The sequence below is a fragment of the Oncorhynchus masou genome, chromosome 33 (genome assembly GCF_036934945.1).
Source record: "Oncorhynchus masou masou isolate Uvic2021 chromosome 33, UVic_Omas_1.1, whole genome shotgun sequence".
Taxonomy (NCBI): domain Eukaryota; kingdom Metazoa; phylum Chordata; class Actinopteri; order Salmoniformes; family Salmonidae; genus Oncorhynchus; species Oncorhynchus masou.
Window position 1 is genome coordinate 32,266,510 of NC_088244.1, and position 13,161 is coordinate 32,279,670.

A 13,161-nucleotide genomic window follows, 5' to 3' on the forward strand; every position below is an offset into this window, starting at 1 on the left:
TTCTACTTTCTGCCAATTCGAGTCTGACAATGGTTTTTATTTATCAATAGGAAAATTGCTGCATCTGTCCCTGTGATTCATTATGATTTCATTATCCACCCGAAAATTGTACCTCGTGACCGTATGCAGTAATGATTCACTTGTGTTTCTTTCGCGCGAATTTATAGCGGCAATCAGCACATAAAACATGAACAAAGGTAACCTGCTACTTGTTCCGCTAAAACACTGAGGGGTGGGCTGTTTTTTTGTACCACTCTCATAGACAGAGCTATGCTTGCAAGGTCTGACCATCCGTGATTTCAAAATATTAGTTTTAACCATGTTTCGAGGCTGTACAGCGTTTGTTTACATTACGTTTGTTTCAAACATTGGATTTTATATTTTGGGTTCTGATGGGGTGCGACAGTTGAACTAAACGCATGAAGCAGTTCTAAGTTATAGTCTTCGAGAATCAATGGGTACATATCAATCAATTAGGGGAAAATTGATGTTGAAATAGAAGATTACCCTTTTACATTTAGCGGTGAGTCTTCAATTAGGTTCTATGACCGCCCGCTTTCAACCGTCCACGTGCAAGCTCCCGGGCACGCACCGCCACCGCCATCTTCTTGACACTAATTTCCATAATTTCTCTCCCACTGTGGCCGTGTAATTGAAATTAAAGTCTGCAAGAGTTTATTCGAACTTTGAAATAGTGTTGCCTCGTCGATTAACATTCACACTGCCTTTTGATTGGAAATTAAAGGGTATACCTAGTCAATTGCGGTTGATAGGCTACATTGTAGACCTTGCTAATGATGATAGCCTACATACATTGTATCCATGTCACGATTTGTAACTTCAGACAGTAGCTATTTTGTGGATTTGTTTTGATGGCTGACTCATTACAGCATAAGTGATTAGGCCTACATTAAAACATAATTAGGAAACGTAGGCCTAATGCCATACGATGAATGTCTAAGAATTTTGAAGACTCAAAACAATCAAATGACAACTTTGTTGCAACAAAAGTATCAGTTAACCGGTGATCATCACTAGTTAAAGTGATAATAATCTCATGACTAGTTCACCAAACATCTCCGCCCATGCGCAATAATAATTTAGCCTATGTGTTTTAAACTTTAAAAATGCGCAAACGGCTTCAATTTAGTTAGTCTGTTTAATTTCGTGGTTGTCTTGTCTAATGTTAGGCTATATGTTGGCCTTCGGTTTGGTGATATTCATATCTTCAGGAGGTTTTTCAGTCGAACTCAGTCGGCCAGCTTGGTGAAGAACTCCTGGCCCAAATACTGCCCAGAAAGTTCGAGGCGATTGTGTGTTTCGATAAATCGTCGAGCTATCGCCATATTCTAAATGCGAACAAAATATAATTGTACAATCTTACACAATTTCAACATCTGGGCCGTGCCATTTTTCTTACTCTAGCGCTACCATTGTATGTATAGCAATGGGACGTCCCCTTTTCGTACAGTCGGCCAATCCCGAACAAGAATAGCCCGGTTGGAGAGACGTCATTGGAGAGTATTGAGAAAGAAGCCTGTGGTTCTCAAACCGGGTGGCAGAGTCTACCCGGAGGAAGGAACAACGAAGGTAGGTGACCCTTGATTCATATTTAAAGCCACTGGTTATCATTCTCCATCGTGCACCAGGAGAAGCATGAGGAGAAGCATGGTGAAGCTATGATTATCCGTTTATTTTGCATAGCCTACATTATGTAGTGGTCAACAACTACATGGAGCCTAATGCACAAAGCACAAAGACTGGTTGACACAAAAGACAAGGCTACAGTTTAGGAGCCGGAATGCTTATTCCTCTGTTACGGTACTGTATTTGATCAAACAATGTCAGTAGACATGAGGCTCCCTGTCTTTTATAATCAATCTGCAGTTTTTGTTTACGTGTCAGTTTGGGGACATTAGAGATGGCAATGCTGAATAACAAGATTAAGTGAGCATTGTTGTTTGTTAACAACATCTACAGTAGCCTATAGTGTCGTGATATCTTGGATTACCCACCAGTACAAAGGCAACAGCTTTATTGACAATAAAGGCTAGACAACAGAATAAACATATCTTGAACTCCGGTGTGCACGTCAAGCAATTTGTTACAATGTAGAACACGGGATAGATGCCGGCTTCAAGTCAAGATACTTTTAGTTCACTGTGTGGTTGGCCTACTACAACTGTCACACTGCCAGAACATGCAACATTTGACCTAACCTGTATCGGAGAAAAGATAGAGGAAAGACTGACTTCTCTGCTGTTCTTTGTACGGAACATTCGCGGCAAAAATTACCCCGCGAGATTTCTTCATACACTTTGGAAAAGGGGAGGAGAAAACTAGGAGAAAATAAGACCAGGGTTTCGGAACTGACGGAGAAAGGGAAAGCAATGTGGTTTGCATATTTTGCAAACGTGCATGGCAGCTATATCCTCAGCCATGGATTCGATGATTTGACTTCGCCTATGTAACACCCATATACTTATACAACAATTAACCCTAATGAACGACCCGTTGCATTGTCACAGCAGTTTCCCTTTTCTGAGTCCTTCAGTCTTATGATGCATCCGGTCTGTTGTATATTGTATTACCAGTGGGCCTTTATGAAGGATAGCCTAATATTACTGAAATAAGTTGTGTAAAATAGTAGAATTGATTTGACGAAGTACTGTCCTTTGACTATTGCCACACAACAGCAAAAAGTAAATCAGTCCTTTCTCTGTAGAACAAAAGATTGAGCGACCTCATCCATTGGTCGGTTTTCTACCCCAATACCCCATGCTGCCCCCCTGAAAGGGGATCAGGGTTGGTTTAATAATGGGACGGATAGGCTAATTCCTACACTCCGGTTCCTTTTCTGTCCCCAGAAATGATTATTTAGTGTAAAATGTACATTCCAAAGGGCTTTAAATAAAAAGTTAGGTGGCATTTATCATAAAAAAACACAAAGATATGGATTTGTTTTTAGTGGATGTAGTCGTTTTTTTCATATTCCGGGATGCTATTCATCAACTTCAATTAGACCTATAAGACATTAAATAATACAATATTTAAAATCTTTCTTGATTATTTTATAATCCAATTGACATTTCTCTTAAAAAAGTTTTTTCATGATTATTGTATTAAGATTTTCTGTGTTTCCCTGACTTCACTTTCCACCCTGATAGGTTGTAGTAATAAATCAGCCCCTTCCTACAATGACATTACATTCAGGAAGTGTCGTAATATTTGGGGTGGTAAAACAACGGAGCAAGGCTAAGGAAATGTAATTCTCCTGAGACCCGAAAAGTTTGGAAATTTAATATTTTTTTTACAAAAGTGTTCAGGGTGAAAAAACACATTACCAAGATTATAATTTGTTTTAAATACTGTTATTTGTCTTTTATTGTATCTGCAAAATTGTCTTCTGTAGTGGTCATTAGGACGTAAATATGAAGAGAGAAAAAACATTACAGTCAATGTGTACAGTCTCTAAAAAACATAGTCACGGTATCCAAGTGTCCACTATAGAGGAATTTTCTTGATAAGCTCTTATTTAGCTCTTATTTACACAGTCCTGAAAACTCACTTAACTATTCCTGAGATATTCACTTGCTATAAATAATTTGAAAATCATACTCACAAAAATGATAATTAGTAATTACACCCTCCTTTAAATGTTCATAAAATGTGCAAATTGTAATGTCAGCCATTTTTTAAAGAACCAGGAAGATAAAGTTGTCAAAGTCACACCCCCAACATGTGATATCATTGAAATGCCCAGAATGTCCTCACAAAGGGACAACAGGACATAATACGCTTGAATGGCCTCAGAGATACGGACAAGAACTAATGTCCAATAGAGAGGACAAAAATGAATTGCTGGGTCCCAGGAGGACAGACGTGTTTCATGATGTTTGTCTGTTTGTCTCACTCATACATTTCCACCCTGTTGGGCTAAATTATAGAGAAAGTTAATACAATTTCTAAATGTCTAAATAAGTTTGATATACAAGTTAAAATCCTCTTCAAGTGTTTACCTTCATGTTAACTCAATCGCACAGAGCAAAAGCTCATTTAGGCCCCACATTTCCACCCTGTGAGGATTATGCACCTCACAGGGTGAACATTTTGTTAGATAAGATAGTAAATAAATGACGAATGTCAATATTTATTTATGTCTGCATAATACATTTATATTTTATGATGCAACACGCTTTATTGCCTATTTACTTGACAAGATAGCGCTGATAGACATGGTAGCTCTGTTTCTGGCTCCCAAGCAACTTTGCAGTATTTTTTATTTTTTGGTGTTATTTCTTACATTATTAGCCCAGAACGTTTGTGTTATTACAGCCAGAGAGAACTTTTGGATATCAAAGCGGAGTGGACTTCTTCTTCGACTCAGGAGGCGTGCACACCATCCACCACTTCCGAGTATATTAATCACTAATGTTCAGTCCCTGGACAAAAAGTAGATGAGCTCAGGGTAATGATCTTCTTCCAGAGAGACATCGGGGACTGTAACATACTCTGTTTCACGGAATCATGGCTCTCTCCAGATATACTGTCCCCGTCCATACAGCCAGCTGGGTTCTCAGTACACCGTGCAGATAGGAATAAAGAACTATTTGGGTAGAAAGGTGGAAGTGTACTACCGGTCAAAAGTTTTAAAACACCTACTCATTCAAGTGTTTTTCTTTATTTTTGACTATTTTCTACATTGTTGAGTAATAGTGGAGACATCACAACTCTGAAGTTAACACATATGGAAACATGTTATAACCAAAAGTATGTCAAACAAATCAAAATATATTTTATATTTGAGATTCTTCAAATAGCCACCCTTTGCCTTGGCATTCTCTCAACCAGCTTCATGAGGTAGTCACCTGGAATACATTTCATTTAAGAGGTGTGCCTTTTTAAAAGTTAATTTGTGGAATTTCTTTCCTTCTTAATGCATTTGAGCCAATCAGTTGTGTTGTGACAAGGTAGGGGTTTTTTAAAGACCAAGGCCATATTATGGCAAGAACAGCTCAAATAAGCAAAGAGAAATTACTTTAAGACATGAAGGTCAGTCAATTCGGACCAATTCAAGAAGTTTCTTCAAGTGAATCGCAAAAACCATCAAAAGTTATGATGAAATTGGCTCTCATGAGGACCGCCACAGGAAAGGAAGACCCAGAGTTACCTCTGCTGCAGAGGATAAGTTCATTAGAGTTACCAGCCTCAGAAATTGCAGCCCAAATAAATGCTTCACAGAATTCAAGTAACAGACACATTTTAAGGGCAATTCTACCAAGAAGGAGAGTGATGGAGTGCTGCATCAGATGACCTGGCCTCCCCAATTCCCCGACCTCAACCAAATTGAGAAGGTTTGGGATGAGTCGGACCGCAGAGTGAAGGAAAAGCAGCCACAAGTGCTCAGCATATGTGGGAACTCCTTCAAGACTGCTGGAAAAGCATTCCAAGTGAAGCTGGTTGAAAGAATGTCAAGAGTGTGCAAAGCTGTCATCAATGCAAAGGGTGGCTATTTGAAGAATCTCAAATATAAAATATATTTTGATATGTTTAACACTTTTTTGGTTATTACATGAGGAAATGTGTGTTATTTCATAGTTTTGATGTCTTCACTATTATTCTAAAATGTAGCAAATATCAAGGACATCAACCACCCAAGCCCCGGCCTGTTTACCCCACTATCATCCAGAAGGCGAGGTCAGTACAAGCTGGGACGAGAGTCTGAAAAACAGCTTCTATATCAAGGCCATCGGACTGTGAAATAGCCATCACTAGCCGGCCTCCATCCAGTACCCTGCGCTGAATTTAGTCACTGTCACTAGCCGACTAACAGCCATATTACTCTACCATTTTAAAAGGCTAATTGATCATTAGAAAACCCTTTTGCAATTATGTTAGCACAGCAGAAAACTGTTGTTCTGATTAAAGAAGCAATAAAACTGGCCTTCTTTAGACTAGTTGAGTATCTGGAGCATCAGCATTTGTGGGTTCGATTACAGGCTCAAAATGGCCAGAAACAAAGACCTTTCTTCTGAAACTCGTCAGTCTATTCTTCTTATTCTATTCTAGTCTATTATTCTATTCTGAGAAATGAAGGCTATTCCAGTTTGAGATATGTCTTTTTCTTTGCAACTCTGCCTAGAATGCCAGCATCCCAGGGGTCGCCTCTTCACTGTTAACGTTGAGACTGGTGTTTTGCGGGTACTATTTAATGAAGCTGCCAGTTGAGGACTTGTGAGGCGTCTGTTTCTCAAACTAGACAATCTAGTGTACTTGTGCAAATTGTTGTGCACCGGGGCATCCCACTCCTCTTTCTATTCTGGTTAGGGCCAGTTTGTGCTGTTCTGTGAAGGGAGTAGTACACAGCGTTGTACGAGTTCTTCAGTTTCTTGGCAATTCCTGCATGGAATAGCCTTAATTTCTCAGAACAAGAATAGACTGACGAGTTCCAGAAGAAAGTTATTTGTTTCTGGCCATTTTGAGCCTGTAATCGAAGAAATGCTGATTCTCCAGAAACTCAACTAGTATAAAGAAGGCCAGTTTTATTGGTTATTTTATATATATATATATATATATATATTTTACCTTTATTTTACTAGGCAAGTCAGTTAAGAACAAATTCTTATTTTCAATGACGGCCTAGGAACAGTGGGTTAACTGCCTGTTCAGGGGCAGAACGACAGATTTGTACCTTGTCAGCTCGGGGATTTGAACTTGCAACCTTTCGGTGACTAGTCCAACGCTCAAACCACTAGGCTACCCTGTCAAAAACAACAGTTTTCAGCTGTGCTAACATAATTGCAAAAGGGTTTTCTAATGATCAATTTGCCTTTTTAAAATTATAAACTTGGATTAGCTAACACAATGTGCCGTTGGAACACAGGAGTGATGGTTGCTAATAATGGGCATCTGTATGCCTTAGATATTCCATAGAAAATCTGCTGTTTCCAGCTACAATAGTCATTTACAACATTAAAAATGTCTACACTGTATTTCTGATCAATTTGATGTTATTTTAATAGACAAAAATGTAGTTTTTCTTTCAAGAACAAGTACATTTCTAAGTGACTCCAAACTTTTGAACGGTAGTGTATATATATATATATATATATACAGTACATATACTTTTCCTCCCAAAAGTTGAGGTCCAAAAGGTAGGAATTACTTTGATAGGCACATCAGTTGTTGTGACAACATAGAGCTGTCTCCCTTCCAATGAAATACTGGTCCCCATCTTCTTTTGGCCCGATTGAGGGCTGTTAAGGCTTCAGATTACAGATTTACCAGAAATAAAAACGTGACACTGGTTAATACAAATTTGACACAAGGAAATATAGAATTGTTATTTAGTTGTTGGTGTATAATATCTTTTACCAGCACTTATATTTAAATGATCACACACAGGTGCAAATGTTTGATTTCAAAGAAATGCTATAATGTCCATGTGAAACTACTCTGTGTTGTGTCATTTTCTAGGTAACAAAAAAAAAATGGCGACATATGTGGACCCGGACCAGACCCCAGATGCCACTGCAGAAAAATGCAGCCGTTTTGAGGTGCTGGACTGGCTCAATAAGATCCTGGACATCAAATTCACCAGGGTAGAGCAGATATGTTCAGGTACCGTCTCACTAGTACCGCTTTTCCAAACAAGACATTTTGCCGCCAACTTTTTGTCGACCTTTCCATTATATCTGAAAGGTTTTGTCAGCAACAAAACCTGTATGTTAATTTCCGCCAACCGGCCTAGTCATGATTGCGGTAATGTATTTAAAAGTCCTGCTAACTTCTCAGTATAAATGTCACTTTTCGTCGTTTTTGTCAGACATGAAACTTGTCCTTGTCAATCACAAAGCTTCACAGATATGCTTTTAATGCATATATTCTCTCCATTTAAATGTATCTAGTTATTTCCTTGAGATGTTCTTGTCTACTGTCACATAGATGCTTTGGCATTTAGCCTGGTGGAATGCATACTGTCATTTCACACATTTGTTCTTGACTTTGATAGGTAAATATTTAAAGGCCCTTATATTTAGCTAATAAATGATGGGTTAATATCCCTAGGCTCCTAGCGATTTGTAGTTTAAGTTAGAAACCGATCTTTCTTCAGACAGAATAACTGGTGGGGAGTTTGAATGGACAGAAATTGAGCAATGGTGTGATCACATCCAACGTGGATCAAAAAAGCTACTTTATGAAATTTCAGTTTCTTTACATGATCAGAAGAGAAGATTCTAATTGTTCTGCAGCAAAAAAAAAAATAGGACATGGGCCCTGTTTTGAAATACACATTTTTGTTATATGACAGCGGTTCCACACGTTCTGTAACACTCAATTTGTGTGTGAAAGATATTTTTGATATTTTATTCTGTTAAAATCTATTATATTAATTCTTACTATAAAATATATGTGGGTTGACTGTGATCAGAACAGGGGAATGAATGTAAGTGTGTCTTGTCTGTTTAATGAACAAAATAAGAACATTTGATTTAATTTGCATGGCGTGTCCATGTAGCCTATATGCTGCACAGACCAGTAAGATAATTAAACTCACAATATACTATTCTGTTATTTTGAAAATAAATTGTATTTGTCTTTGTTTTTTGTGTATGCTTTGCCACACATTAAATCATGAACATTCTTTTGTTGTTGTCCGACGTCAAACATGTCCTTGTCATTATGAAAAGGTATAAACACATAAATGGCACGTGACATCGCAGCAGCTGGGTCCAAATACCAACGTTACATGCCAAAAAAAAACATTTGATTAAAAATGTGTTTAGGATATGTCACTAACAAGCCAGGCAGCTAAAAGCTACTTTCTAGAAAATATTTTGGTTAGTTTGCTAGCTTGTTAGCTAGTTAGCTATCTAGCTGGCTAGCCAGCTCAGATATTACCAGAACATACTGTATGTATCTGACAACATTTTGTATTGAACTGTAGCCAACTTTTTATTCACCATCACAGAAAACGTAACACATGTCACGTTGGTATGAATGACTCGGGAGACAGACACAGGAATGCGTAAGTCCATATTATGGCAAAAAATGCTCAAATAAGCAAAGAGAAATAACATACCATCATTACTTTAAGGCATGAAGGTTAGTCAATCTGGAAATGGTCAAGAACTTGGACAGTTTCTTCAAGTGCAGTCGCAAAAAACTTCAAGTGCTATGATGAAACTGGCTCTCATGAAGACTGCCACAGGATGACCCCGAGTTACCTCTGCTGCAGAGGATAAGTTCATTAGAGTTAACTACACCTCAGATTGCAGCCTAAATAAATTCTTCACAGAGTTCAAGTAACAGCCACATCTCAACATCAACTGTTCAGAGGAGACTGCATGAATCAGGCCTTCATGGTCAAATTGCTGCAAAGAAACCACTACTTAAGGTTGGCCCAAGCAAGAAGAGACTTGCTTGGGCCAAGAAACACGAGCAATGGACATTAGACCGGTGAAAATCTGTACTTTGGTCTAATGAGTCCCGATGTGAGATTTTTGGCTCCAACCGTTGTGTCTTTGTGAGACGCAGAGTAGGTGAACGGATGATCTCCGCATGTGTGGTTCCCACCGTGAAGCATGGAGGAGGAGGTGTGATGGTGTGGGGGTGCTTTGCTGGTGACACGTCAGTGATTTATTTAGAATTCAAGGCACACTTAACCAGCATGTCTACCACAGTATTCTGCAGTGATACTCCATCCCATGACCCAAAACACAGCTCCACTCTGTGCAAGGCTATTTTACCAAGAAGGAGAGTGATGGAGTGCTGCATCAGATGACCTGGCCTCCACAACCACCCGACCTTAAACCAATTGAAATGGTTTGGGATGAGTTGACCCGCAGAGTGAAGAAAAAACAGCCAACAAGCGCTCAGCATATATGGGAACTCCTTCAAAGCATTCCTCATGAAGCTGGTTGAGAGAAAGCCAAGAGTATGCAAAGCTGTCATCAAGGCAAAGGGTGGCTACTTTGAAGAATCTGAAATATAAAATATGTTTTTATTTAATCAACACTTGTTTGGTTACTACATGATTCCATATGTGTTAGTGCATAGTTTTGATGTCTTCACTATTATTCTACAATGTAGAAAATAGTAATGATAAAGAAAAACCCTTGAATGAGTAGTTGTGTCCAAACCTTTGACTGGTACTGTACAATTGTGAAATGTAGACTCCTGACACTTAGTGGGCAAGTATTTTCCTCTCTATTGACTGATGAAACACAAGCGTTTCGCTACACCTGCAATAACATCTGCTAAACATGTGCATGTGACCAATAACATTTGAACGCATGTTTCACTATTGGCTATTCTGTCCTGCTCTCCCTTGTTACTAGATAGTCTTCAACTTCTATTGTCTGTGTGGTGTGCAGGTTCCTGCTACTGCCAGCTGATGGACTGGCTCTTCCCTGGGTGTATTGACATGAGCACAGTGAAGTTCCAGGCCCAGGACACACCAGACTTCATCCACAACTACAATCTGCTTCAAGCTGGCTTCCGAAAGACTGGTGTCACCAAGGTTAGACTACACCCATACTTTCTTATCCATCACATTAACTGTAAATCAAGGATATTATTTTGATTGTACGTTAATATTTTATCGCTGGGCAGATGGTTGATCGGGATTTGCCCTTTGCTTCCATGTGGTATTTGCTTATTGTTCTAAATCCCTCCTCTTTAGTTTGTTCCAGTGGAGGAGCTGATGAATGGAAGGTTCCAGCCCAACTTCGTATTCCTGAAGTGGTTCAAGAGGTTTTTCCAGGCTAACCTGGTGGGGCAGGTGTATAACCCTGTGGAGGCTCGCCAGGGCCAGGAGATCCAGCCTGCCAGACCCCCCCTCCGCTCCCCCCAGGGACTAGGCCGCAAGTCTGCCAGCCGCAACCCCAGTCAATCAGGTATCCATTCTCTCACTTATCCTGAGTAGTGAGTAGAAATGTAGCTAGCTAATATCTAAAAGTCTTGTCATGGATACACACACGCAGACTAGCAGCAGACCGCTTGCAGCTCAGGGAGGAAGTTATCACTAATTTGAGGCAGGGACACATGCACCTTACATTTGACAGAAGCACTCGAGTCTGGGTAAGGCAGGGCCTGAAAGTTGCGGGTATGGCTCGGGCTTAAAATCCAAGCCCGTGCAGGGCTCTAATCCTGAGTTGAAATGTTCTTTGTGCTGTTTGTGACCTTATATTCAGGATGGAATATTGTTGGTATTTTTCTGTTAATCAGTTTGTGTTTTCCTTTTTTCCGACAGGGGGGTTGGAAACCGACACGGATGAAGAAGCTTTAGGGAAGTATCAAAGGAAACGTATAGTTTATGAAGATATATGGAGGGAGACGCACTCCTGGGTAGGGCCCAGCACTCTGGGAGAGGTCCATGCCTACTGCAGTCTGTGTGACATGAATTTCAACATCTATCACTTGGGCCTTGTTGACCTCAAGCGTCACTCACAGTGCAAGAGGCACCAGAAGCTTACCCTGGCTGCCAATGGATGCAATTTAAGAACCGAGGCGAGAAAGAGCAGGCAGGACAGCATCAGCAGCAGTCCACCTTGTAGTGAGTTGGTCCTGTGCTTCATTCAGGTTAACTGCGTCTCTGGTCCGTCCGCGGCTGGGGACCAGGTGTCTAACAGATACGTTCAGTATGTCCTGGGACTACAGTACCCAGAAGACATAGTGTCCGCTTGCCAAAAGACTCCTTACTGCATATACATGTACGGAGGAGTGGTGCTAGGGGAGGCTGGCATAGCTTCTGTAGTTCTAGTAGGCTATTTTGATGTGAAGGCAGCCAGACACTGCATCAGGCTGTTGGATGTCCTGCAGTCTCCAGCCGAAGACAATACTGGAGAGGAAACTGCTGCGGCTTTGGTGGAGACCTTGAAGAGGTTTGGGCTTCCTGCAGCTAACCTCGCGGCTCTCTACACAGATGGTAACGGTGCTGCCTCTGAGCAGATTTGCTCACAGCTTAGGGAGCTCAACCCCAACGTGGTGGTGCTAGGTAGGCTGTATGGAGTGGCTGATGCATCCTGCCATGCTGGGATGGTAGAGCTCTCCACTCAGGCCCAGGAGCTAATTGTAGATATCTACTCCCACTACTCCTTCTGCTCCACCAAGAATGACAACCTGAAGGAACTGTTTTCTAGCATAACCAGTATCAATGGCCTTACCCTTCCCCTCACCACCTGCTGCCTTAACTTCTGCATGTTAGCCAGGAAAGTGTTGGAAATGTGGACAGATCTAATCTCCCACTTCAGCTCCTGTAACAAAGATGATGATGTAGACGAGAAGGCCAAACTGATCTGCACACAACTACAGGATCCCCAAATCAAGGCTACCTTTATGTTCCTAAACCAGGCCCTGGAGCCCCTCCGTGCCTTCCAAGAGCGACTGCGCCACCATGAGGGTTCGGCCCGGGCCGACCTGGTACAGATCCTACAGGAAGCCAGCAACCTCCTGCGCTCCTATGCCTCCAGTTTCCTCCGTCCTCAAGCCGTTGTGCGTTTCCTCAAGGAACGTGACGTCTCTCTCCTCAAGACCACAAAGTTCCACCTGCCAGGGCCAGAGCTGAACGTAGGTGGGGCTGCAGTGGAGGACTTCCTGTGTGAGTCATCAGAGTCAGGAAGTGAAGCACTGCAGTTTTTACAGAAACAGGCTCTGTCTTTCTACACAGCACTTACAGCCAGTGTGGCGGAGGGGCTGCCTCTGAGTGACGGCGTGTTGAGGAGCATGGCCCAGCTACTGAGCCCCCAGGGTAGGTTGACGGTCACAGGGAAGGTGGTGGGAGAGCTGGGGGCTAAACTTGGGCTCTGCAGCTCACCTGAGGAGATCAGCCAGCTGAACAAGGAGTTCCTGGAGTACCAGCTGGCAGAGGAGGGAGAGTGGGAAGAGGGAGAAAATGGATCTGATGGGGGCATCCAAAATGGCTCTGCAGCCACCTCGCTGGAGCAACATTGGTGCACTGTGTTGAAGGCTTCTGGATCAACCAGCATCTTCAGGAAACTTGTTTTGACCCTCTTAGCCATGCCTTGCCCCCCACTTGAAGCCCAGAAGGTCTTCACACAGGTAGGGGAAAGACAAAAAAGCATCACACAATTGTATGTCACTGTACTCCTGCATGGAAGTTATTGTGTTGGTATTGTCCCATTTATGTTCTTATCTGCG

The 13,161-nt window shown here is 41.3% G+C and overlaps 1 protein-coding gene across 4 annotated transcripts in view; it reads left to right on the forward strand.

The window, feature by feature from the left end:
- The first annotated feature begins 1,545 nt into the window (after positions 1–1,545).
- The window catches only part of LOC135528288 (DNA (cytosine-5)-methyltransferase 3A-like), a 29,276-nt gene continuing 17,660 nt past the window's right edge, over positions 1,546–13,161 (forward strand). For all 4 annotated transcript variants that reach the window (XM_064957261.1, XM_064957264.1, XM_064957263.1 and 1 more), the window contains exons 1-5: positions 1,546–1,590; positions 7,477–7,620; positions 10,377–10,522; positions 10,685–10,898; positions 11,255–13,062. In XM_064957261.1, the coding sequence (XP_064813333.1) occupies positions 7,491–7,620; positions 10,377–10,522; positions 10,685–10,898; positions 11,255–13,062 (2,298 nt within the window). In that variant the 5' untranslated portion in view covers positions 1,546–1,590; positions 7,477–7,490. The remainder of the gene's footprint in view (positions 1,591–7,476; positions 7,621–10,376; positions 10,523–10,684; positions 10,899–11,254; positions 13,063–13,161) is intronic.